This window comes from Staurois parvus, unplaced genomic scaffold, assembly GCF_062004578.1.
Source record: "Staurois parvus isolate SC_StPar_1 unplaced genomic scaffold, SC_StPar_1.0 ptg001806l, whole genome shotgun sequence".
Lineage (NCBI taxonomy): Eukaryota > Metazoa > Chordata > Amphibia > Anura > Ranidae > Staurois > Staurois parvus.
In genome coordinates this window covers 50,342-64,981 of record NW_028319602.1, presented here as the reverse complement: position 1 = coordinate 64,981, position 14,640 = coordinate 50,342, and the positions used below count along the sequence as shown (strand labels likewise).

The window sequence follows — 14,640 nt, the reverse complement described above, 5'->3', positions numbered from 1 at the left end:
TTTCCTTGTCAAAGTGCACTTCGTTAGATTCCTGGGCTTTTCTGCATCAGGCATTTGTTTCTCAGATATGCACAGCTGCCACTTGTTCTTCTGTTCATACGTTTGTTAGGTTTCAGCAGGTTGGGTGTTTAGGCCTCATCTGAAGCTAACTTCAGTCTTAAGGTTCTTCAACCTGCACTGTGAGCTGTGTTGAGCCCCCTCTATTAATCTGTTTTCCAGTGTGGACCGGTTAACATTTTGCTTTCTGTGTTGTCCACGCCTCATTTGGTATGTGTTTGGTTATTCCAGTGTTTCAGAATTACTTAACACGATGTTCTGTAATGAGCAATCAAGAAAATAGGATTTTTGTCTTATCGTAAATTAATTTCCTCTGTGTTTATTAAAGTGGTTCTAAATCCTGAAGGTTGTTTACCTTTATGCATTCCATGCATGAAGATGAAAAAACCTTCAGTATGCAGTTCTCCTCCCAGCCCTCCCCCTTATACTCACTTGAGTCCAATCCTGATCCAGTGGTGTGCACAAGAGCAGAAGCTCTTCTGGGTCTCTGTCTCTTCATTGGCTGAGGCACTGCAGCAGGAGCCATTGGCTGTCAATCACAGTCAGTGAGGAGGGAGCATGGGGCTCCCTCACTTGCTCTGGGGGCACTCAGCAGGGGGAGTGGCCTGGAGTATCCCATTGCACAGAACAGGTAAGTATGACATGTTTGTTATTTAAAAAAAAATCAGAACCTTTACAGTCATTTTAAGGAACACAGGTTCCTCCTCCTTTATGAATTATAAAATCATTCAATAAACTACAGCAATAGATGTTTATTATATATGTGGTTTTGCACAGGATTATTGTCTATTGCAAATTGTACCTGTCAACTATACAGTGTGAAAGTCTGAGACATCCTTGCAAATTAACAGGTAGATATCCAACATACTTTTGTGTGCATTCCTTCTTAGGATCCATTTCTCATACTGTCATTGTTTATTATTCTTTTATTCAGCAGAAAGTATTGCAGTTATCATCTAAACAAAGTAACCTATCATATGTGGATCTTTTTTATGTGCAGATTGGGGCAGTGTGGGTTGACTCCCAAACTCGGCAGATTGATTCACTCAGCTCTAATTATAAACTCACATAATTTCTCTAGCTCTGTTTTAGTGAGAATAAAATGAACAGCTGGAAGCCTGCTGTATGCACTGAGCCCATAGCTGTTCCAGCTGGCAGCAAGACTTGACAATAGCCACAGAGGAATAGGTTGAGGGAGATAGGGTGGAAGACGGCTTCTATTGTGCAGATCAAGTGTAATACAGGGACAACAGGCACACAGAGGGCTAGAGACTGCATTTCATTCTAGGCTTCGAACTTCTCATTTTATGTTGCCATTGACTTTATTGTGTGTAGGAATTTAATTTCCGAATGCTGCTGTCTTAGACACCCCAAATTACAATAGTAAATGGGAACCATCTTTAGGTTAAATAAAGAGAAACATCAAAATACTAATCCTAATTTAGTTTTATGTTCCTTTCTTCCCTCAGTGACATTGCCCTATGTAATGGCTGCTTTCCTTATATAGAATACATGCCTGAAAAATATTGTAAATGTATGTAGATAGAAATGCTATGAAATTGTACAGCTGGAGCTGCCATTATGCTTTAATATTAAAAATCCATAAGTGACCATACAGAGGACTAGACTGCTGCACAAAGCAAAGGGTATTGTTGCAAATTCCCAACAGTGTATACATGCACAGTATACAAATTGTCTTATGGATTTAGGATTCCCGCATCAACATAATGCTTCATATATACACACATAAGTAAACCAACCAACAAGCCAATTTTAAAGTGTTACTAACCACACAACAGTAAAATCAGTCTGTATATGCAGTAAAACATGCTTGATATACTCACTGTTGAATCTAAGGGGTTAATCCTCTTCATTGTGTAAAAATGCTGTTTGATCCTGTTATCTCTGATCCTCCCCTTCTTCCAGTGCCCCCTCTTATCTCATGAAAAGACATATGGTGTGGAGTCAATCTGCACATGCTCAGTTTGCTGTCTATTGCTAGAGAGGTTTTTGTTCCTTGGGAGAGTGCATGTGATCAGCACAGGGCCAATCAGCACTGTCCAGAGAGAGGTTATGAGTCCTGCATCTTCCTAGAGCAAAATGAAAACTCATCCTACAAGCTTTAACCAGTGCTCTGCAGGACACTGATAGCAATCATAAGACTGCTCTAACTGCTGATGATAAAAGGTATTTAGCAGTTTATATTTACTAAAATAATTGCATTTCCATGTTCTGTGTACTGTGGGAGACCAGATATAGTGAATGCAGGGTCCTGGTTTTAGTAACACTTTAATTTTTATTTAGATGAATACTAAAGCAAAGCAGTTGAAGAAAACCTTGCTGATACAGTGGCTGACAGAGCAAGAACAAATAGATGTAGCCAAGCACCTCCTTGTGTAGTCTAAAGACTTTTCTGTCTGTTTATTACTAACTAATGGGATCCCTGAAGCTGTAGTGACATTATATAATATATGGATCTAAAGATTCATAGAACAAGTGGACTGTCCATGGCTGCAGCAGGTAACCCTGATGCACTTAAATGCAGGACATTAATGTCTGGTTGCAATTGTTTGCTATTAGCCCCTTTTTCTCCAGTCAATACAGAGATAACTGTAATGCTGGGAGATGGCTGTAATCCAGTAGAATCTTTTTAGACCCAGTTATTCTCCATCGTGTACCACTATATTGCTTCTTTAAACAAAACAATGGGCTGAAGGCAATCTGTAAAGCACAGTTCTGCACACCAAAGTCACCTCTGACCTTTCTATGTCGTGTTTTAGTGATCTATTCATACACAAGAGGCCAATGGGAATGGTTAGTGGTACAACTGGTTTAATTTAATGGGGAAATTAATTTTTGCTTTAATTTTAATAATAAGAATTGGTGCTCTTCAAAAATAAGGAATATTTTCAGCTTGATGATAGACTTCCTCATCCAGTCCTGCAGGATCTACTCAATATTACAAATTATTTGGCATGGGCAGCAGCATCTTTGTGAATCATTCAAAAATGAATTTATTGTTTTATCCAGTGACACAGTACAAGCAACAATAATCAGTAATATATAACAAATGCATCAGTGTACAATGTATATAGCATAGATCATCTAAAGATACTTTCTAAACCATATTAGCATGCTTTGTAAATTGAATTTTTGTTTTATATAAGAGGATAATTTGCCAGTATAAACTATACTTTACAGCTGTCTTGTAGTTATGCTAATAAGAAAAATGCAATATTCCCACAAATTACAGCAGTACAAAAGATAAACTAGAATGAACTCAAAATCTTCTTTTTGACACAGATAAAATTCATCAGAATGTATTTTACCATATTTGTTAAGATTTGCATTCCAAGCATTTTTTAATCTCCCAGTGGACTCATAAGTGCTATTAATTCAGTGGAGGAGGCATCGTTAATTAAACATTTATGAGACTTTGCTGGAGACCTTCTAATTTTTCTGCACAACAGTGAAGATGACAGGAAATGTTACTTGGGGAACAGCTTGGAATACATTTTGTAGCACCTTATATATGATAATATTCTAATGAAATGCTTCCTGTAGTTATTCAGCAAGTGCTACAAAAGATTCAAATCCGATCATTTAAGTCACATTTTGCTATAAAAGTACTTAAATGTAAGGTTTTATGTTTTTGCTGATAAACTAAATGAAGTATACTCAATAGTTTTATTGAAACTTTCTCTGATCTGAAACAAGCATCCTACTGGCTTCCATTAAATAGTGAAACAGGGACCATTAAATTACAAAAACAGGCTATAATTTTAACTGGATTTGTCTGCAGCATGAGACCAAGCTAAAGAGTTCTGAAAGGAATAGAAACTGAAATTGAACAAGTTGTGATCTGGTGCTAGACCAGCTTGCCCTTGCCTTGTCTTTGACTAATTTTTCTTCATACACTGCATTATAAAGTCTTTTTTATCCCCCCTAATTAATTGTCTTAAAGTGTTTCTTTGCCGGTTGTAAGATATCATCTACATAGGCAATGCAATAATTTAATAGGCTGGCAGAACCATAAGCCCTTTATAAAAGGAAACAGCTAAACATAACCATTGTGTAGGGTGACAAAGCAGAAGCTAAAACCATTATACGGGTGGCACAGTGGCTTAGTGTTTAGCACTTCTGCCTTCCAGCATTAGGTTTTTTGGTTTGAATCCTGCCCAAGACACTAGATGCATGGGTTTCCCCCTGCTACTCCAATTTCCTCCTACACCCCAAAGACATGCTGGCAGGTTAATTGTCTTATGCCTAAATTGGCCCTAATAGGTGAATGTATGCATGTGAGATAGGGAAGTTCCTTGAGGGAAGGGGCTGATGTGAATGTACAGTATGTAAAGTACCAAGTAATTTGTCGGCACTATATATTATACATACTGGTATAAAAAATGTCATTAGCAAATATGTATGCCCTCGTGTACATACATAATTGCAAGCTATATATATAGTTTAAAATATGAACATCAGTGATCCTGTCATCAACTTGAAAAATTGAAGGTAAACCACAGAAAAATCAATTATTTTGAATACATAATTTTTCCTTTTTTTCCTGTCCATAAACACTTGTTATTTACATGAAATGTGCCTCTGAAATTACTAGCAAATGTGACTTCTTCAGGAAAGTCAGTTCCCTAGGACAGCCCCATCCCTTCTTCTAGGAGTTTCTCATTTCTATACAAGCTCCTCTGCACCTCACTTCCTGACAGAAAGTTTTTTATAGCTCCCGGGGAAGAAGTGAAAGAGAATACTATACAGGTTCACTTGAGCGACAGCTCTGAGTCTGCCGAGGCTGTTTTCATCACATCAAAGATGGTGGCGTACATTAGGGCTTTTGGATTGCCTATACAAGAGAGGTAAATAACATGCATAAAATATGTTTAACCACTTGCCCTCTAGAGGATTTACCCCCCCTTCTTTACCAGGCCATTTTTTGCAATACAGTTCTGCTTTACTTTAACTGACAATTGCGTGGTCATGCAACGCTGAACCTAAATTTATGTCCTTTTTTCCCACAAATAGAGCTTTCTTTTGGTGTTTTTGGTATTTGATCACCTCTTCTGTTTTATTCTTTACGCTATAAACACAAGAACAGTGACAATTTTGAAAAAAAAATATATATATTTTTGACTTTTTGCTATAAAACATCAAGTAAAAAATTTAAAACATCAGATTTCATCATAAATTTTGTCTTTGCTAAAAAAAATACTACAATTTTGGCCGTATTCAATATATATATACAGTGGGGATCGAAAGTTTGGGCACCCCAGCTAAAAATTTGTATTAATGTGCATAAAGAAGCCAAGGAAAGATGGAAAAATCTCCAAAAGGCATCAAATTACAGATTAGACATTCTTATAATATGTCAACAAAAGTTAGATTTTATTTCCATCATTTACACTTTCAAAATAACAGAAAACAAAAAAATGGCGTCTGCAAAAGTTTGGGCACCCTGCAGAATTTATAGCATGCACTGCCCCCTTTGCCAAGCTGAGACCTGCCAGTGTCATGGATTGTTCTCAATCATCGTCTGGGAAGACCAGGTGATGTCAATCTCAAAGGTTTTAAATGCCCAGACTCATCTGACCTTGCCCCAACAATCAGCACCATGGGTTCTTCTAAGCAGTTGTCTAGAAAACTGAAACTGAAAATAGTTGACACTCACAAAGCTGAAGAAGGCTATAAGAAGATAGCAAAGCGTTTTCAGATGTCAATATCCTCTGTTCGGAATGTAATTAAGAAATGGCAGTCATCAGGAACAGTGGAAGTTAAAGCAACATCTGGAAGACCAAGAAAAATATCAGACAGAACAGCTCGCAGGATTGTGAGAAAAACAATTCAAAACCCACGTTTGACTGCACGCTCCCTCCAGAAAGATCTGGTAGACACTGGAGTTGTGGTACACTATTCCACTATAAAGAGATACTTGTACAAATATGGTCTTCATGAAAGAGTCATCAGAAGAAAACCTCTTCTACGTCCTCACCACAAAAATCATCGTTTGAACTTTGCAAATGAACATATAGACAAGCCTGATGCATTTTGGAAACAAGTTCTGTGGACCGATGAGGTTAAAATTGAACTTTTTGGCCGGAATGAGCAAAGGTACATTTGGAGAAGAAGGGGCACAGAATTTAATGAAAAGAACCTCTGTCCAACTGTTAAGCATGGGGTTGGATCAATCATGCTTTGGGGTTGTGTTGCAGCCAGTGGCACAGGGAACATCTCACGAGTAGAAGAAAAAATGGATTCAATAAAATTTCAGCAAATTTTGGATGGTAACTTGATGCCATCTGGGAAAAAGCTGAAGTTAAAGAGAGGATGGCTTCTACAAATGGATAATGATCCTAAACACACCTTGAAATCCACGGGGAATTACATCAAGAGGCGTAAACTGAAGGTTTTGCCATGGCCTTCACAATCTCCTGACCTCAACATAATTGAAAATCTATGAATAGACCTTAAAAGAGCAGTGCGTGACAGACAGCCCAGAAATCTCAAAGAACTGGAAGACTTTTGTAAGGAAGAATGGGCAAAGATACCTCAAACAAGAATTGAAAGACTCTTGGCTGGCTACAAAAAGCGTTTACAAGCTGTGATACTTGCCAAAGGGGGCAGTACAAGATATTAACTCTGCAGGGTGCCCAAACTTTTGCAGACGCCATTTTTTTGTTTTCTGTTATTTTGAAAGTGTAAATGATGGAAATAAAATCTAACTTTTGTTGACATATTATAAGAATGTCTAATCTGTAATTTGATGCCTTTTGGAGATTTTTCCATCTTTCCTTGGCTTCTTTATGCACATTAATACAAATTTTTAGCTGGGGTGCCCAAACTTTCGATCCCCACTGTATCTATATATAAATGCATTTTTTATATATTACAAACTATCTGAAAATATTTAAAAAAAATACATTTTCAAATATACTGTATGTCTTTCAAACTACATTTAATCTACATTTTTGGAAAGCATTTACAGATATATGTAAAAATATATGTTAAAATGACTGTTTTATATGTTAAAAAATCAGAAGAATATATTTAAAAAATATATATTTTTAACAATATTCTTCATATATTTTGTAACATAAAAAAGGCATTTCAGCATACAGTATACATATATATATATATATATATATATATATATATATATATATTTTTTTTTTTTTAACCTCACTGGCGGTATTCCTGAGTGTAGCTCGGGGTAAAGTTTCAGCACCACAAGTGGTAACCCCGAGATACACTCGGGAATACCTTGCAGCGCTTCTCCGGGATCTCTTCTTCACTTACCTTGTCCTGCGCTCCCACGATGTCCCTCCTGCAGTGTCCCCTGCAATGTCCTCCGGCCGATGCCGGCATCTGTCTTCGGGGTTCCGTTCCCTGCGACGTCAGGACATACGGGGACAGAACGGCAGGAAATTTAAAAATGTCAAAAAGTGACATTCACTAAAATCACATAGTAAAACATTACTGTATCAAACCATTTCACATACATTTTGTCCCTAGTGCTTTGTCCTGTGCCCTGCCTGCATTTTTACCTGGAAACTGAGATTTCCATGGCATCCAAAAAGCGTCCCTTTAGGTCAAAAGCGGTTTTAGACCAGCTAGAGAATAGTAAATTAAAACTACTTGCAGAATTGAGTGATAATGATTCGTGGGGAAATTCATCATCAGACACTGAAAACGATTTTGCGACTTTGCTCAATGAAGTGCAAACTTGGCGCTATATTTCAAATTTCAGTGTTTTTGGTTTGATTATATTATTGAATTACATTTATTATTATTTTATTGGTTTTTATGATTATTTATTAAATTATAATTTATGATTTCGTGTTTAAATTTTAACATACCTGGGATGTTTACTATACTCTTGTTCGGACAGATTTCAGTGAGTTATTCCTAAAAATTACAGGCCTACAATAAAAAAATACATATTTCCATGCAAAAAATGTAGTGCTTTGAGCACAGAAATACTGACATAATCAGACCGCTAGGGAGGTTAAATATATTGAATACGGCCAAAATTGTAGTGTTTCAAATATATGTCAATATATTTGGGAAGAACATTTTTAAAATATATTTTTGTTCCATGTGGGAAAAAGCAGCGACACCGTGCTAATGACACTGGGCAGAAAAGGGTTGACATCTGGGGTGATCAAAAGGTTAACTGTGTGCTGTGTTGTGTTTTGCATTATGTGCTGTGTGTGTTTTACTAGGGAGACAAGCTGCTTTGTATTGCTCTGTAAGTCTGTTTGTGCTGACTGGGGAGAGATCTGTGTTTACACACAGATCTTTCCCCTTTCACTGTTCCTCCTCAATTGCTGGGCGCCGGCAGGGAATCTCTGGCCGGAACCTGGAGATTGACAGGGGTGGGGTATCCGGAAATGCAAAATCACACACACACACACACACACACACACACACACATATATATGTGATTTTGCGCAGCCCTGCCACCCTGTAGCAGTAGGTCTGCTATAGGGCAGCACAGAAGCAGTTAATGTACATATAATATTCTGGGAAGATTGTTGTCAAAATGGATAGTCTGGTGACAAAGTATCTTTAAAGTTTGACCTGTTCTTGTCATAGAGACCTTCTGTTCATAGTTACATAGTAGCTTGCAGAAATAATAGTGATAGTCTAGAAAATCCATTTTCCTTATCGTTCCGTAAGAAACACAGGACCAGTAGTTATTCTGATAACAATTGTTGTGTGAAGGCAATCCTTTCCTTTGCCAATGTTTACAGTAACTGTTGCCAAATATGATTTGTGCAGCTTAAAAAACCCCTCTACTCCAGTCTTCTCCAGAGACCCAGTTCTCTGGTGCCACAATCTTGCCTCTCACATCGTAGAGAAGGAAGCCTTCACCTCTGCCCTTCAAGTGACAGTCCAGCGTCACTGTTTGTATATTTAGGCAGTCAGGAGGGGAGTAAATTAAAAGGGCTTAATTGCTGACATTATCAACAATGGTGCTGTTTATTCTAGGCTGCACATTTTGGTTAGATAGAGTGAATTACGAAGGTACCATTCTGACTGTATGCTTGTGGAATAGAAAAGTTCACTGAAATAATAATGATTATAAATAGTTTTTTGTGTAAAATAAGTACAATTCTTGGGCACATTTATGAGTTCCAGCACTTCCTTAACACAACCATACATGGGTGAAGCAGACGTTTGAAGAAGCTGACAAGAATGGAGATGGCTTGCTGAATATAGAAGAAATCTACCAGCTCATGCATAAGCTTAATGTGAATTTGCCTCGCAGGAAAGTCAGGCAGATGTTCCAGGTTAGTTCTTTTTTTCAAATTTTCTTTTTCTCTGTCTGTTTTTTTTTCTTTCTTGTTTATAACAATAAGTAGGCCACTTACTGCTTACAACCCTGTAGCCATTGTGAAGAGGTCACGCACAGATATCAGACGGCGGCTCTTCCAGTCAGAGTATACATAAAATTATCAATATTGTTACAGCTGATTTAATGAAAAGATTGTGCCTGAAATGTTGTGTGATTTTACTCCTAGTCCCCTGTGGGTAATCCACCATGCAAACTAATAGCCATCACCTCAGACCTCTTTATGATACTACTCATTATGGCTATTGCATTTGACATACTTTAATGTCTCTTGTTTCCGATATGTAACAATGTTTTAAGCATTATCACAGGACTCTTTAGCTGTGGAAGTGAATTCACATCAGTTTTAAAGTGATATTAAAGGTTTTTTGTTTTTTTTCTAAAATAAGATGTTATACTTATGCATTCTGTGCAATAATATTACACAAAGTGGTCCCTTTACCTTTGGCAGTCCCCCCGCCAGTGCTGTCCACTCCTCCTTCCTCCAGGTGCCTCTTTAGCAAACCAGGTACTATGGGGGCACCCGTGCACATGCGCTCCTAAGCCAGGCTGTGTGCATCCATAAACACACACAACACTGATATACCATGGCCCTGTGGTTTGACTGAGAGCATCAGGAAGTAAGGGGAGCTATAATGCAGCTGGAACAGTGCTGGATCAGTGACAGGACTCACCTGACAAGACAGACAGTGGTGTGAATGCATTAAAGTAAAAAAGCATTTTGAGTTAGAGCCACTTTAAGCATGTGACATTTTGATATTGGCAGTGGCGATACAAAGTAATCACTCTACTTATAGATGAAATATCATTATTACTTTTTTTAATTTAGGTCCCCAGGGAACCAAGTGCATATAACAGTGTGCCTGTTGTCCTAAAAAACTCACCTCTATATGCTGTAGCTCAACTCCCTTTTGAAACCCCAATGATGGATGTTCCTGTGAGGGGAGGTACAGACAGTACAGAGCCCCACCCCCTCTAAATTGAGTGATCTGTCACTATTATAAATGAAAAATCAGTGCTGCTTGATCATTCATAATAGTTAAATATCATTCAAGACTTTGGCTCTGTGCAAAGTATCTATCCTGTGTATGTTCAAACAGCCGCTGATACATTACACAGATCCGCAGCCATGAGGGAAAGTATTACTCTTATTAATCAGCAAGCAGTACTGATTTTCCATACATACCAGTGAAAGATCAGAGCTGCGGTGCTATGTTTCCACCAGGACTGTTTTTACACATCCAAAACCCGGCCAATGGATCACATAGCACTATAGTGCTGTGTGAGCGTTTGCTATTTATGAATGTGTGTATCACAGATCGACAATGTTGATAACTCATTTATTGATTTATAAAACTTCAAAGCTCACACAGCACTGCTGCCCTGTGTCACCCACCGGTGGATCTGTAAAAATCACCCCTGATAGACTGTCTAGGCTATATGATCTTTTTTTGAGAATGGTAGCACTAGTCTCTGAAGCTGCACCTCTGGGTGCAAGAGTTGTCTGACCATAATACTTAGAAACAAAGAAAGGGATTTGAACAGGGCCAAGGGCTATAAACACTTGGTTTCCTAGGGAGTTAAAAAAAAAGAATAAAAAAGGTGTAATGATAGTTCTTCTTTCAAGAAGCTGAATTACTAAAGGAGATGGGAATGTTCACTCAAAACGGAGTGAAAATTTACTTCAATTATCCAATTATGTTCAGATGAAATAAACAGTAACTTTTTATATAATTGGATAGTTAAAGTAAATTTTCACTATTTTTTTTGAGTGTACATTTTTAACTATTTTAGTAAATCATCCTCAAAGTGTCACTATACCTTTGGTGTAGTTACACGTACAGCATGTTGAAGCTTTCCCTGCACAAAGACCCCCCCCCCACAAGTCTTATACTTACCTATCCAGCAAGAATTTTCTGCTTGTCACACTCTTCTGAACTGGGACCGCACATGTGTTATACAGCGTCTGTTCAATTCTATGGAGAATTCATACCCCACCAGAGCGCACAGTACAAACTCTCTATAGGACTGAATAGAAAACAGCACTTGTATGGGCTCAGCCAAGAAAATTTTGACAAGAGACTCTGTGACATTGTCAATGATATCCTGCAGGATCAGGGACAGGTGAGTATAAGACCAGCACAGAACAGAGGAAGCTTCAATTAAGGATAACTGCAACAGAGGCTCAGGTACACTTTACGGCAAACCTGTCACAAACCTTGATGAGTGAAACTAAGTATATGTGTAAAATATAGTGGCTAGAAAAAGTATGTGAACCCGCTGGAGTTTACTGGTTTTCTACAGTAATCTGCCAATTCTGATTTCTCATTTTTTTTTATCAAACACACTCATTAAGCAATCAAGGTACTGGAGGAAAAAGTTAGTGAACCCTTGGAGTTAATAGCTGGTTGAACTTCTTTCAAGCAAGTGCTTTTGGTAGCTCTGGATCAGACCTGCACAATGTTCAGGAGGAATTTTTGACCATTCCTCTTTACAAAACTGCTTCAGCTCAGACACATTTGTAAGATGCCTGGTGTGAACGGCTCTCTTGAGGTCATTCCACTGCATCTCTATGGCGTTGTGGTCTGGACTTTGACTAGGCCACTCCAAAAGGTGTATTTTCTTTTTCTGAAGCCAATTTTTAGCGGATTTACTTCACTGTTTGGGGTAATTGTCCTGCTGTCTCACACTAAACTTCAGCTGATGCACAACCACCCTGACATTATCCTGTAGGATATTTTGGTGAACTTGATAATTCATTTTTCCCTTAGTGATAGCAAGTGGTCCAGGCCACGAGGCAGCAAACCCCCCCACCATACTTTAACGTTTTGATGTTGGTAACCTGCGCCCTTTTTGCCCTATACATAGTGGAATTATTCTTTGCAAACAGTTCAACTTTTGTGTCATCAATCCACAAAACATTTTCCAAGCAGTGTTGTGGTTTGCCAAGGTGCTCTTTGGGAATCTTCAGGCATGCAGCAATGTTTTTTGGAGAACAGTGGCTTTCTCCATGCGTTCTGCCATGGAATCCCTGCCTGTTCAAAGACTTACATATGGTAGATTCATGAACAGGGATGTTTGCCAGTTCCGGTGATGTCTTCAAGCCTTTAGCTGTTACTTGTGGGTTCTTCTTTACCTCATTGAGGATTGTACTTTGGGAGTCAACGTGGCGGGTCGCCCATTTCTAGGAACAGTAGCCACAGTACAAAACTGTCTCCATTTATAGACAATTTGTCTGACTGTTGACTGATAGATGCCTAAACACTAAGATTGCCTTGTATCCCTTTCCAGCCTTATGCATATCAACTACTCTTGATCGTATGTCTTCAGAGCTGCTTTTTGTGAGCCATGGTTAATATCAGCTGATGCTTCTTATGAGCAGCAATCTTAAAATTTTTAAGTGTCTTATCAATCAAAGTAGCTCTAAACCACATCTCCAACCTTATTTCATTAAATGAACTCCAGGTGTGCAAACTGCTGACTCCAATTAGCTTTTGTTGAAGTAATTAGTCCATAGGTTCACTTTCTGTTTCTTCTGGCACTGTGAATGTTTAATGGGTGTGTTCCATAAAGACTCGAGAAATTAGAATTGTTTGTGTGTGTTATTCTCTTGAGCACATTGTGTTTGTGTATTGTGACGTAGATGAGTATCAGATCACATTTTATGGCAAATTACTCTAGAAAACCAGTTAATTCCAAAGGATTCACATATTTTTTCTTGCCACTCTATACAGGTGTTGCCCTCAGTAAAAATGTATGTCAGGATAATGAGAAGATCTGGAGATATAGGCAGTTAAACTTATAAACAGACTTTAACGTTTCCTACCTCTCCTACCACTGAACCTCACTATTGGTCCTTTGATTTGATTGGGAGCCTCACAGACCAATAGGAAAGGGTGGGAGTTTGGGAGTTGGGAGGGAGCAGGACAAAGCTTTATTTTTATAAGAACAGTAAAGTTGTCTTTATTTATGGATCTGCTGGTCATTTTGACATGTGGTTTCACTGAAGTCTGCTAATGCATTTTTTCACTATGCCCTGACTGTAAAATGCACTGGTTTGTGACATGTTTACTTTACTTTATGTAAGATTCCCTGCCTTAAAGTGACACTAAATGATATACTTATTCTCCAAATATCATCCATACACATCCCCTATAAGGCCTCTAATCTATTTTTCATTTGTCTTTACTGCATTTGTTTTGCCTCCTTGCAACATCCTCTGTGAGCTTATGAACTTCTCCTTTTCCCCTCACTCCCATTTGTTTGGAATGAGCAGTACACATTAGTTGTGGTTGTGTACACTGCTCTATGCACACTACAAATCCCATAGTCTATAGTCCATAGTCTATCTCAAGAGTAAGTTCCTACATATATTGAGACCATGGAGAACAACATAGCCACCCTCTAAATGGAAGCCAGATCACAGCAACATTAAAAAAGGAATTTGAAGATTTGGAGGAAGCTGAGAGTAATTGAAAGAACTTTTCTGAGTTAGAAATAAATACTAGAATATATATTTTTTATTTAATTAAAGTTTTTCTTCACTTTAATACTGCTGAGTAGCCCTTGATATTCATGAGCTGTTGGTAGACAGTATTGAACTCTACCCTATAATGTTCCCACACTATGCAAACCTTCAATGATAGTTACGTTTGGGATCTAATATGCTTTCCAAAATGTAAAGCATGTGTCTCACGTGGTCTAAATGGAGATTGTTTATACATGGGCTCTGGTTCCCCATGGAATTTTCCTGCTATCCAGCTGTTCAAAGACATCAGTGTATTCTTTTGGCTTATATTTCTATAACTGTAGAAACTATTAAAATTGCTTCTGCGGGTTAAAGTGAATTTTATGTGAGTTATTTTTAAAGGAATGGGCTCTGGTCAATTTTAATTCTAACTTTACTACCAAATGAGCAAAGAGTCAGTCAATGATGAAAAGCCTAAATTCTCATCCTGTGTACTTGATCAAGGTCAACAAATCAATAGCTCTAATTCCTGTACCTTTAAATATAAGCCAGCAATGACAGCTCTCATATTTATATCCTCAAATATTTCTCACTAGAGTCTCATTTGCCATGTGTATGCTGCTTTGCATAGCTGGTCTACCCCTGGAAACACAGAAACCTGTTTATGTAGGGAATATTCTTCTGTGCATTAAATACCAATAAAGGGGCTCTGATAGTTTGACTGATAATTACTCTCATGCAATGCTCTACCCAA

General features: G+C 38.0%; 1 protein-coding gene across 1 annotated transcript in view; it reads left to right on the top strand.

Annotated features, from left to right (window-relative positions):
• LOC149434185 (1-phosphatidylinositol 4,5-bisphosphate phosphodiesterase eta-1-like) overlaps positions 1–14,640 on the top strand; it is a gene marked incomplete at its 3' end in the record, with an annotated part of 101,720 nt that overhangs the window by 43,384 nt on the left and 43,696 nt on the right. The window contains exon 4 of the mRNA XM_089663990.1: positions 9,227–9,356. Coding sequence (XP_089520116.1) covers positions 9,227–9,356 — 130 coding nt within the window. The remainder of the gene's footprint in view (positions 1–9,226; positions 9,357–14,640) is intronic.